Here is a 13,386-nt window from a genome sequence, read left to right on the forward strand (position 1 = left end):
TACTGAGTCAATTATCTGAAAAAGTACTTTGCCAGAATCTCTGAAAAATATACCTCTGCTGTAAACAAGCAGCATACATATATGGAAGGTTGCCTTTTTTGCAGAGCAGTAGAACTGATCACAGATAAACACTATGCAGGTTTCAGAATCAGTGCAGCTAGTTAATTATATCTGTCTAAAAACAGTGCAGCAACATTGTGCACGCAACATAGCCGTACAGTGAGATGGATATCATTGTTTTGCAAAGTACACCTGTCAGGGGAAAAAAGTGTCTATGCTAGACCGACATGCATGGGATTCAGAAGGATGGAGTGCTGCTCACGAGTTCTGCAAAACAAGAACCAAAACCAAAAATAAGGAACCATTCTGTGTTGGCTGTTGCTACCAGGCTGATTTCCAGTTCTTGCACTAACATTATCCACTACTACCTCTTTTCCACCAACATACTGCTGGTGTGTAGCCAGTTCTGCCTTGGTTCCCATTAGACCTCTAGACTCAATTTGAGCGTTTTAAGAGCTAGTTATTGGGTAGCTCTGCTTGCAGACATTGGGTCATCTACTATTGTAAGAAAACTAAGGTGGTAAGATACCTGTAGTTTGCTCTGCCTATATTTCTTGCAGTGACTTCTCCAGTAGCCACTGAGATCAATGCTTTCAGCTTCAGCTCCATCAATATGATAGTGCCAGTGTTTTAGAACAGGTTCTAAAAGGAGCATCCGTGACAAAGCCTTAAACTGTAAATAGATAAATACTACTGATAGTTTTGCTGTGTTTCAAATATTGATCTGAGTCACATCACATGACAATAACCTGACAGTGATAAAGTTAGTTCTTTGCTGAGTAGGGCTGCCATGATTAGTCGACTAGTCACGATTACATCGACTATTAAAATCATCGACAACTAATTTAATAGTTGACGCGTCATTTGAAACTTTGTAAGATCCCAAAAGACGCAGGAATAAGTAGTAGGATTTAAGAGTGTAACAATGGCCTGAAACAGAAGATGGCAGCACTGCATGTACAAGGATGCCAGCTGCTATTAAACCTTGAAGAAGAAGAAGCAGTGTCCGGTATCGTAGCTGTGTCCAAATTCAGAAACCGCATCCTCCTGTGCCCGCATTTGTAGGCTGATTACGTTACAACGACACAACGAAGACTGTCCAAATTCGAAGACTCCAACAAATGCGGCCGACAAATGCGCCCTTCATTTCCCCAGATTTGAAGGATGGGTCGGGTGTATACTTCGTGGCCTAACCTATCCCAACAATGGCGGCAGCTAGTTAGTTTGAATTTTACTCTTATTATTCTTTCTGGGTCACAAAATAAACGTTTAACATATTTTCAGGCTAGAATGTAGCTGTGTAAACCTCAAATATCTGCTCTGTTTATCAAGACGCCACATATTTTCAAAAGTGCTCCAACGTTTTCGGAGACGTCTGTTATCCACCAGCTTGATAGGTAGCCGGGATTCAAGGCTCACTAGAGCCGGCGAGAACACCGGACTCCCAACAAATCGTTTACGAACCCACAGCCGTCTTTCGTTACTCAGGTTAAACATATATAAGTCACTTAGATAACTTAAAAATGTTATTGTTTGGCTTTTTTCAGTATTTTATTTGTTCCTGAGTAAATCGGTTGGCTGAGATTAAAGTTATAGTTTTTACACAGCTAAATAAACATCAAGCAGACAGCTGATTATCAGAAGTGTGAGATGCTGGAGAATATACTGCGGTGTCCTGTTATATTTTAGATAGCAAGGGACAGACGGCTGAGTTTATTAAACTCCAATGAAACAATCTGCAAATTTCATTAAAATTTAATAAACTATCATCTTGTCTTTATTTTTAGTTAGCACATACCTTAAACACTTAAAGCTGTAAGCTAATGATAGTTATATAAGAGCAGATGCATGCTGGTGCAATAAGCTGTACGCTGTACGTCCAATGGATGCATGATCTGATTAGTCGACTAATCGCAAAAATAATTGGTGACTAGTCGACTATCAAAATAATTGTTTGTGGCAGCCCTATTGTTGAGTTGTAGCTGGTATAAAGCAAGTTCTGTAAAGCACTTTGAGTAATCAGGCAGAGTAGAAACGCGCTATATAAGCACCAGTCAAGTTACAATTTATTTTCTGTGACTGTTACCAGCTCAACAAGACTGTATTCTGTATGCCCAAATTCACAGTACACTCTGTTCAGTTCACTTACCATTTATTTTTGTCAGTTGAGTTACATTTAATTTATTTCAGCGGTTCCAAATGATACAATTGTTTTTCCGCCTTTATTTTACCCTCTCATGTACGCACACAGTCATACTCATCAATCATTTGTCCTTAGTGACTGCAGCACGGGCTAAAGCGCATAATTTGTATAGCCATTGTTTAAATACTGACTTTCCAGGTCCATATTTGGGCACAGAGCTGGTACTATGCAAAGCAGGTCTAGAAGGTTTGAAAAGGATATCCCTTTGATAGTATGTGAGTCAACTGTGTCAGAACGTTACCTCCAATAAAGCTCATCCGGTGACCTAAGCATTGGTCATATCGGTCCTTTATAGCCTCATAACGTCTCTGTAATATGCACAGGACAAACTGAACATCTACCTTACTGTTATCAGTCGCACCCTTTTAAACTCTTCATTGCTATCACCTTTTTATTTAGGCTGTTAGCTGCTATGATGCCCTCATCCTGAAAGCAGAGGGGAAAGTGGACCCTGACATTTTCTGCCAGCTTGGACACTTCAACCTTCTGCTGGAGGACTATTCAAAAGGTGAGAGACCAGAGTGTAAATGGCTCCCTGTTCCTGTCAAATCTGCTTCTTAGGATCCACTAAGACATCTTTTTTTTCCCAGTAAAAATTTGACTTCACTCTTGTTTCTTTACTCTGCTTGAAAAAATGTTGATGATAAAATATTCAGATTAGGTCATTTGTGCTTTCCTGCTGGGAAGCGTTGAAGTGTAACAGAGCTAAATATCTTTAGCTTTTAACATTGTCACAAATTGTTTACATCCTGTTGAGTCTTTCCCTCTCTCTGCTTTATGTTCTTATATTTAGCATTATCTGCATACCAGAGGTACTTCAATTCACAGTCGGACTACTGGAAGGTAAGCGTTCATGACTCTTATAGGTAACACAGCCATTAAAAAGCTGTATTCATTTATTTATGTTTTAATTTGCTAGGACTGATTTTTTTCTGGGATACACAACATCCCCTATTACCGATTTTTCTACTGCTTTTGTTTTTGAGCTGGCAGAAAGGTACAGGTCAGCATCAGAAACGGTGCCTTAAATGCGCTGCAGGTACTGAGGGGCGGTAGAGGCTAACAACTGCTCAGATGCAAGAATGTTCAGCATGTCATTGTCCTTAAACAGTGTGCGCATACCAAACAATGCTTGACTGGTTGACAGTTAGCCTGTAAAATGCGCCTCAGCAACCTGCTTTAGATTATTCACTCCTAGTCCAGAGCCACTGCTGGAGTAGATACTGTGATTGACAGTTTGATATTAGAATCAGAATCAGAAAGGGGTTTATTGCCAAATGTTGAGCAGGTTTACAACATTAGGAAATTGCTGCGGTGCTTCAGTGCAAACATAGTGTCATAAATAGCACTTAAATAGACATGAAAAAATAAAAGTAGGGATAAGAATTAAAAGTGCTACGTAGAAAGATATGTGCATGAGATATACATGAGATATATACATGAGAATAAGAATTAAGAGTGCTACGTAGAAAGATATATACATGAGTGCAGGTGGTGATCAGTGCCAAACATGAAATGATGCAGTGACACAGCGTAGGGTCATGTGTTAGTGGTGGGAACAGTCATATGGTTATTGTTCATGTGTCCAACAGCAGAGGGGAAGAAACTGTTCTTATGGCGAGAGGTTTTGGTGCGAATGGACCGGAGCCTCCTGCCTGAGGGGAGCAGGTCAAACAGACTGTGTCCAGGGTGAGAAGGGTCAGCTGAGATCCGGGCTGCACGCCGCAGTGTCCTGGAGGTGTACAGGTCCTGCAGAGATGGGAGTCTGCAGCCAATCACCTTCTCAGCAGAGCGCACAACACGCTGCAGTCTCTGTTTGTCCCTGATAGTGGCTCCAGCGTACCACACGGTGATGGAGGAGGTGAGGATGGACTCGATGATTGCAGTGTAGAACTGCATCATCGTCCGTGTTGGCAGGTTGAATTTCTTCAGCTGCCTCAGGAAGTACATCCTCTGCTGGGCTTTCTTGATGACGGAGGTGATGGTGGGCTCCCACTTCAGGTCCTGGGTGATGGTGGTACCCAGGAAGCGGAATGAGTCCACAGAGGTGATGGGGGTGTCAGTCAGGATGATGGGGGGGAGTGGGGCTGTGTGCTTCCTGAAGTCCACAATAATCTCCACTGTCTTCTGGGCATTCAGCACCAGGTTGTTGTGGCTGCACCAGGACACCAGACGTTCAACCTCCCTCCTGTAGGCAGACTCATCCCCGTCAGAGATGAGCCCAATAACGGTGGTGTCATCTGCAAACTTGATTAGCTTGACAGACTGGTGGGTGGAGGTGCAGCAGTTTGGTGTACAGGGAGAAGAGCAGAGGAGAAAGAACACAGCCCTGAGGGGAGCCGGTGCTGATGGTCCGAGAGTCCGAGACATTCTTTCCCAGCCTCACATGCTGCTTCCTGTCCGTCAGTAAGTCAGTGATCCACCGGCAGATGGGATCAGGCACATTCATCTGGGAAAGCTTGTCTCGGAGATGGTCTGGAAGGATGGTGTTGAAGGCAGAGCTGAAGTCCACAAACAGGATCCTGGCGTAGGTTCCTGGGGAGTCCAGATGCTGCAGGATGAAGTGTAGGGCCATGTTGATGGCGTCGTCTACAGACCTGTTGGCTCTATATGCAAACTGCAGGGGGTCCAGGAGGTGGGAGAGAACCAGGCGCTCAAAAGACTTCATGACCACAGATGTCAGAGCCACGGGTCTGTAGTCATTTAGTCCAGTGATCCTAGGTTTCTTGGGGACAGGGATTATGGTGGAGGACTTGAAGCAGGCAGGCACATGACATGCCTGCAGTGAGGAGTTGAAAATGCCAGAAAACACTGGGGCCAGCTCGTTTGCACAGTGTCTGAGGGTGGCAGGAGACACGCCGTCTGGGCCGGGAGCTTTCCGAGCATTCAGGTTCTTAAACTGCTTCCTCACATCTGCTTCATGAATATGAAGAGTTGTGGTGGGAGGAGGTGGTGTGAAATCCTCTTTTGTGTGGGGTGAGGAGGGGGGTGTTGTAGGTGAACAGTTTGAAGGTGGTGATGGCTCTATGGAGGGGGGAGAGGTGGGGGAATTAGTGTCCAAAGTGCCTCTATTGTTGGGGCCGTTGGAGGTGTGAAGGCTGCCTGATGGCTCGTCAAAACGGCAGTAGAAGTCGTTAAGGGTGTTGGCTAAACTATATATTAGTTTATAGAGCTTGGAGATCGGTAGTCATGTCAGTGTGAATATAGTGTGGATATTCTTTTTTGCTGTTTAGTTATTCTGCTGAAACTTGAAGTGCATTCTCTGAATTGGATACAATACCAGGAAGATGGGGTGGATGGATGGAAGCACGCAGTTAACTAAATGTAACAGTCTTGCAAAGACAGTAGCAAACATGATTTCATATAAACTGGCTTGATTACAGGTCATTTAGTCAGCAGTATTATGTAACCGTTTTGAAAGCTGAAGTTTGCCAAATGTTGCCAGCTAGTTTGTGTTTTTTTTATATCTGTGCAGAGACCAGAGTCACGTTGGAAATGCTGTGGCATGAAGGTTAAAGGCTCCTTTCTACTGTTTGTTTTGAACTATCGCAATTCTGCTTTTCATAGCCTTTAAGAGGTCAGGGGATTTTGTTATTCTGTGCTGTGTCAAAGGTTTAAATGTGCATTGGTGGGAGGCTTTGTTCCCCATACGGAAAAGAAATAGTAAAAACTTATATGTGATTACTCATGAAAGTGGCCACTTTCGCATTACTTTCATACATTATTTTAGTAAGTATCCAAAACATACAAGTTTCATTATATAATTTTTCAAGGGATCTTATATCTGTTTTCACTCTTATATGCTTTTCATACAAGTTTCACACAAGACGGATACAAACTTTATAGGATTTATATATATCTTTTCCATATGGGTCCACCTCTAACTTGGGATTTTTTACTGTAGTCGCTTATTACTTAGGAAGAGACTGTAGCAGGATGACAACCTGCCTAAATTGCAGTTCCAGTGACATCCAATTTGCATCAAGAATAACCATGGCTTTACAGCAGTAACTAATTTACTACTGAATGGAATAAAATAAAGAAATAAGGCTAGTCAGCTAGTCTATAAGTAAGTAAGTAAAATGTATTTATATAGCACATTTCACAGATAAAAATCACAAAGTGCTTTATAATAAGATCAGACATACAAGCTAAAATTAATTAAAAGCCCGTTTGTATAAAAATGTCTTCAGCTGCTTTTTAAAGGAGTCAGTTGAGTCTAGAAAACAGTTACAATTTAATCAACAAAATAACTGATTTAACCGAGGTTAAACAGTGTCCCAGATCTAGCATGTGTGTTTTGCCACCATTAGTCACATAATTCAGGAAAGAAATTCTGTCTTAAATGTTGCTGAAATGTCTTTCTCATTGTGCTGTGCCTAACACTGGACACATGATGCTGCAGGTAGCACTAGCAGCCTTCTTTCCTTGTAGATTAGTGCCCACAATGTGGTTATTTAGTGTTCTGGTTCATATGTCGGTTTCGTTTGACAAAGTCTACACAAAACCGTTCATTAACGGAGCAAAGTAATGCAGAATCAGTGGCTAGCAGGGAATCATCTGGATTACTTTACGTTTAGCTAGTTTCAAACTTCCTATAACCACAACAAGTAAGAGAGAGAGATGCTGGTGTTTGGTTTCACCTCAGCACTGAAAGCGACCAAGCTAGAGAGAGATGGTGTAAGCATGTTTGCTGGAGCCTTAAGTCATATCAACTCACTTAATCACAGTTTTTGGTTAAAGAAAAACTATGTCTTTAAAGCCCAAAAGGTTGATTCTGTTCATCTGGACGTAGCATTTTCAGTGGGAGAAACGTTTCGTCACTCAGCCAAGTGACTTCTTCAGTCTCAGCTGACTGCAGAGTTCCCCAGCCTTATAAACAGTACATTTGCACAATAACTGAAACCAGCCCACTGAATGGGCTGTGAGGTCAGTTCCTTGGTCATTAATATGAAAACCATTGATGAAAGACCACTGATTAATGGCCATGAGAACCATTCAGAGAGTTGGGGAATGGCTGCAATCACAGCAGTGTAAGATGGCGAAAGATGTACCCTTAGGCCTCCTCCTGGAGTCTAGATGAACAGAATCAACCTTTTGGGATTTACTTACCTGGATGACTGAGCATGCATCAAGATATGCCTGCAAAACAAGCTATCTTAGTGGTCCCATTAGCGGCCATTGCTCTGTTGCTAATGTGCAGTGTAGAACTGAATGAATAGACTTTAGATCAATTGGTATCAGAGCCAGTTTTTGAAGTCCGGATTGGACTGATATCCAGTCCAGCTACTGGATCGGTACATGCCCAGTTGAACATTAGTCTTTCACTGTGTAATGAATCCCCTTTTGGGGATGCTCGTTTGTTTTTATTCTTTTTACACTGCTCTGCTACAAATGAACTACGTTTGTTATGATTTTGTTTTCTCCTATCATCACAACTTTTTCAGTATTTTGTTGCTAACTGCTTTGAAGCAAGTTCATAGCATGACAGTTTTAAGCTTGTTTTTCTCCAGTGTGGTCATATGATTTGTTGTCTTTGCAGTTTTTTATTAATCCCAAGTTTTTTGGAAAGTGGAGCGGCTGTGCTGAGAGTTTGCACCTGTATTCTGTCTAAACTAAAAGCAATAAGGTTAAGTGAAGTGTCGCGCATCCTCTTAATTTAACAGGGCAATGCATAGCTTGTCCTGCTAAATTACAAGTGTATCATGCCTGGCATGAACTAGCACATTAACTTATTTGTATTGTTCAGGAGGATCACAGACAATATTGTGAGGGGAAAAGCAAACTTAATATGGTGAGAAAGAGGATCACAAAAGCACTTCAGGGGAAGGAGACAAAAAGTGCTCTATTTCTGTCTACCCGACCACAATTACCTCATCCATAATCATGGTCCCCCATTGTGTAATTTGTTAGCTTAAACCCCAGATCAGTAGTTTTTTTTTCCTTAAAGCATTATTTGAACTTTAGTCAAATTGTCCAGTCATCTATGTTATGATAGTTTCCAGTCCGTGCTCTTCATGTGCTTCAGCACGCCCGTTAAACAGAGGTGTTGAGAGTTCGATTGTGATCAGACCTGACAGCTCCCTGCTTACAGCTCACCACAGTGAAGTGATAATGTAAGCTCGTAGTCTCGATTTCCCCGACTCAGTGCCAGGGCTGGGTCGCGGGGGCAGCAGCCTAAGCAAAGCATTTTGACATTTAAAAAACAAATAAGAAGAAGGATTCAGGGCCCTAAAATTGAAAATGGAAACCTTTTTTCTTTTTTTGGCTATTGTTTAATGTGGTGCTACTTTCTCTCTTCTATCTTGCTCTCTGTTTCACCTCAGGGAAGAATTCATTTAAAGTGGTATTAAAGGCCTTGAAAAGTCATACATTTAACTAGTATTGAATGTGTATAAACATGTTTTCGTGCCATCAAGGTTATCCTTGCGAGCTCTTACTTTAGTGCTAAATTCTGTACAGTAAACAATGAGCTGAAAAACGTCTGTTTTGCTCTTAACAACAATTTTCCAACCTTTGGTTTTCTCCACAGAATGCTGCCTTTTTATATGGCCTTGGCATGGTTTACTTCCATTATAATGCATTTCAGTGGTAAGTACTTTTGAAAAAAAAAGTTTCTCATTGCATGTGTGATCTCTGCCAGTTTTATAATTGTTTCTCCATGAACCAAGTGGGGATTAAAAAAATCCTTTTCCTTTGGTGTGTAACGGTCTGACCTTGTGGTAAATAAGCGCACGTTATGTCACCCCAACTTTGTGTGAGGACCAAGAAACTTGATAAAAGCAGAACTGTTTCAGGGAAAGACAGAACAGTTGCAAGGCAAGGTTCCCCTCTGGACTGAAGTCTGCCTTCGTGTATCAAGCTAATATGCAGATAAGAGTAAGAGAAATCCTTTTTTGAATTCCCAGTGCTCAATAGGCACTTGACATATTATTGTCAGGCATTAGTTGTGTGTGTGTGTTTGTTGAAGTATTGCTTTCCCGGCTATTGGAAGTACACTTTTCTGTGTTTATGTGATTTATATGCTGTTAACAGGCACTTTTTGTCATTAAATGTTTACATCTGTTGCACTAGAGAAACTTTGTGTGTTATGAATGATGTCTTTGTATTCCATTAAATATTCCCAGTAAGCCAAGAGGCACTGGCTGACCCTCAAGGTTGTGGAATTGGTGTAAGTTATCACCACCTCTGCCATTTAATTTTTTAAAAATTACACATGCTGGTAAAAATATTCTTGACTCTTTTTTTGCTTTCTTAAATCCTTTTAACCTAGGGCTGTTCGATGTAACGATATATATCGGATGACGATATAAAAACGTCTATCGTTTCATTTTACGCTATCGTTTGTTTCGTGGTGTCGCAAAATAAACTGTTTACGGCAATATTTTTTCATGGTTTTGATGGTCACTGTAGTGGCTATATTAATTTCTTAAAGTTCTCTCTATCGCTTATATTTAATATAACTACACTACAGACAGACAAGCGTTTGTTTTTATGCGTTGTCGTTAGCAACAACGACGGTAAAACCACCGCGTGTCTGCTTGTTCCACATAAACCTTTCACAATAAAGCTCAAGATCCTGTTGAGACTTTTCAAAATAAACTGAATCACGTGAAAGAGCAGATTGTTTACGGATGAGAAGCAAAAAAGAGCCGCCAGGTGCTAAAAAATAAACCTTAGACTCAAACGTGAGTACAGGCTTTTCCCCGCAGCACGCCGTGCACGCCGTGTAATAAGCCGTGTGCAGTCAGCACAATCTGGAGCTGAACACTCTTAAGACTGTAGAGATGACAGTGGCCTTCAGGAGACATCCCTCAACTCTGCTCCCCCTCACCATATCAGACAGCCCTGTGTCAACTGTGAAGACCTTCAAGTTCCTGGGTACCACCATCTCCCAGGACCTGAAGTGGGAGACCAACATCAACTCCATCCTCAAAAAGACCCAGCAGAGGATGTACTTCCTGAGACAACTTTGAAGTACAGTCTTCCACAGGAGCTGCTGATCCAGTTCCATACTGCGGTCATTGAGTCTGGTATGGAGCAGTCACTAAACAGGACAGGAGCAGACTGCAGCGGACTGTACGGGCAGCAGAAAGGATCATCGGCACCCCCCTGCCCTCCATCCAGGATCTGTACCTCTCAAGAACCAGGAAACGGGCAGGGAAAATCATCACAGACCCCTCACAGCCTGCACACAGACTTTTTGATCTGCTGCCCTCTGGCAGACGGTACAGAAGCCTGCAGACCAGGACCACCCGACACAGGAACAGTTTCTTTCCCCTCGCCATCTCTCTTCTTAACAGTTGACCTGTCACACTGCTCCCACTGCCAGACTGCAACTGCACCTTATGTACATTTTGTAGTATTCATTCCATCTCATTCATTTCTGTATTTTAGGTATATAAGTTAGATTCGTTATTTATAGTTGGTTTACACAGCTTTGTGTATGTATGTGTGTGTGTGTGTGTGTGTGTGTGTGTGTGTGTGTGTGTGTGTGTGTGTGTGTGTGATTTACATTGCTGTGCTTGAGAGCCACCATCTACTGGAACCAAATTCCCTGTATGTGTCTGCACATATACTTGGCCAATAAACACGATTCTGATTCTGATAAATACTCACAAAGAAAACGGCGGCCGTTACAACTTACCGGTATGTCTAAAAATGTATCGTTTCATGCATCGGTTAAAACACTCGACTCCAGCTACATGACGCTTAGCTGGAAACACTTCACGCAAGTCGAGCTGCCTGAGCTTCACAGAATTTACAGAAAATGTTACATTTTTGTGATTTATATCATTATCGGACGATAGATGTCTTAATATCGGGATATGAGATTTTGGTCATATCGCACAGCCCTAGCACAACAGACTTTCCACTTGTGTATCGTGATTGTATAAAATCTTGGAGGCTAAGACTGTATTCAGATTGTTTTGTTCTGCTGCCGCCTGTGCTGGTGTTGATGTGCAAAGATGTGATGAGCGCTGACACTTATTGCATTAGAATGTAGTAGATAAGTCTGTGATGTGAGTGTAGTCATCTTGCTGCACCGACTGAAGTCCCATCAAACAAATCTTGTAACCAGACTTATGGAAACCAGGGGTGTAGCTTTCTTATATACCAGGCTGTAGAGGCTGACCTGCTGCTGTGTCTGTTACCTTTGGGCCTGTTGATTTTATTGCTTTCATAAGCTACACCAGCAGAACATCTTATTTTTTCCCTTAGCCTAAGCCAAGCTTTTAAAGCTTGAAAACCTTCTTTAGCAAGTCTTTTACTACATTAGTGCTTTTTGCCCTGTAAGGGACCACCTTGTTCCTGGGTCTATTTCACTGAATCCCCATTGTAGAACTTTTACTTTGATTTAAGATCAAATACTTTTAAGTAATGTCCAGCATTTTTGTCTAATGACCAACCAACGTATTATCATTGGTTGGTCATTAGACAAAGGCAGATATTTCCTATCAAATTTAAAATTACATTATACATTGCAGTGCACCGGCTGCATATGCACCTGTCAGGCTTTAGGATCAGAAATGACTACTCGTCTGTGCTCCATCAGTTTCAGGAGTAGAAAAATATGATTGGGTGGCTGATACAGTATTTTCCTATGGAGTACTGGTACCCAGTACTCCATTTTTTAGTACTGGGATTCCAAGCGATCTGAAAATGTGACATCAACAGACTGACGATGAGTCACATGAGCACATCTCTTTCACAAAATTCAAAACTATAATTTTTAACACCAGGCAACTAGGGAAAGGGCTTCACCTGCATTAGGTGGTACTCAATTTTAATGGAAAAACGACCAAAAGGGGGATCGGGCCGAGCTTGTAAGGTACTATTGGAAAGGGCTATTAGTGTAGCCGAGAGACCTGCGCAGAAAAAGTCTGTGTACAATAAAGAGGAGAAAGATTTTTACGTGATGTTCTAAATGGTTAATCTAAGACTGGTTGCATGTTTCAAGTGATAAACTATGTCTGAGTTTGCTGAATTGCAGAGAAATTGTTGTCTGCAGAGCCTGCATATTCATCCTTTGCCCTCTTGCTCGCCATATGTAATTCCTTTCCTAAGTGCTTTCTGAGTCTCTCAGTGCAAACAGTGGTTGTAGAGATGTACAGTCATGTTTCATTCACACTAAGATGAAACCATGGTTTTGACAGGTTTTTGAATCTGTTTGTGTAAAACGGCTGTGAGTGTTGGGGGATGTTAATGGGGGAGGGGAGCATGTCATGTTGGGACCTCAAGGTCAGATTACGTCAACTTGAGCCGGAGGCCCAAAGGAATGCTGAGCTGTCAAACGGTGAATGTTACTTCACAACGCTGTAGTTTTGCATATCCAGAGAGGGATGCTAGCCTATGAATCACAATCCTTTGATTCTTAGTGTTTATTAAAAATAAAAATAAATAAAAGAAAGCCATAATGGAAGGATAAGATATTAGGTCATAAATGCCATGCTAATTTTGATGTTGAAATAATGTTGGACATTCAATTTCAAATGGTCACCAACCAGTAGCCATATTTCAGATGTGCACCTTTTTGTTGTTGAATGGTCTTTTCTAAAGGCCTGGGTCGCCCTCTGTTCATCCTTTGGCTCGAGTCTGCCTTATGCTGTGTGTCACAACCTATTTGGTAGAGCAGCTTCACTTTGGATTGTGCCATTTAGGGAGGGGAGGGTGAACACGGAGGGGAGGGTGAACACGGAGGGGAGGGAGAGAGGGAGGGCCCAGATAAACAGGGAGGAGGGAAGGAGGGCAATGAGTTCAGTCAAGCTGCCGTTTGTGTGTGCGTGTATGTTGCACACAGTCAGCAGTGAGCTGAGTGCCCTGCCATACAGGAGAAGGGCTTCGTGCTGATATGCAGTTGCTATTGTTGTCATAGCTACACAGTGAGTGGCTTCAACTGGAAACTAGTATTTGTCTGTGTTTTAATGTGCTCTCGTCTCTGTAGGTTAGTTTATTTCAATATTGCTGAGAGATCGGTGCTGAAATGTTGAAAGGCTGCTGTCATGCTAGCAAATTTACGATTGCTCTGACATACACTACACTTGTGAAGCCAGACCCGCCGATATAGACCAGATCCACTGTGCAGATACTGTTACTGAATGACTGATTTTTAGCTTGCAGCA

General features: G+C 42.0%; 1 protein-coding gene across 1 annotated transcript in view; it reads left to right on the forward strand.

The window, feature by feature from the left end:
• Positions 1 to 13,386, forward strand: part of kdm6a (lysine (K)-specific demethylase 6A) — a 50,107-nt gene that overhangs the window by 2,595 nt on the left and 34,126 nt on the right. Inside the window, exons 3-5 of the mRNA XM_026145520.2 lie at positions 2,663 to 2,771; positions 3,057 to 3,106; positions 8,796 to 8,854. Of these exons, the coding sequence (XP_026001305.1) occupies positions 2,663 to 2,771; positions 3,057 to 3,106; positions 8,796 to 8,854 (218 nt within the window). The remainder of the gene's footprint in view (positions 1 to 2,662; positions 2,772 to 3,056; positions 3,107 to 8,795; positions 8,855 to 13,386) is intronic.

This window comes from Astatotilapia calliptera, chromosome 16 (genome assembly GCF_964374335.1).
Source record: "Astatotilapia calliptera chromosome 16, fAstCal68.1, whole genome shotgun sequence".
NCBI lineage: Eukaryota > Metazoa > Chordata > Actinopteri > Cichliformes > Cichlidae > Astatotilapia > Astatotilapia calliptera.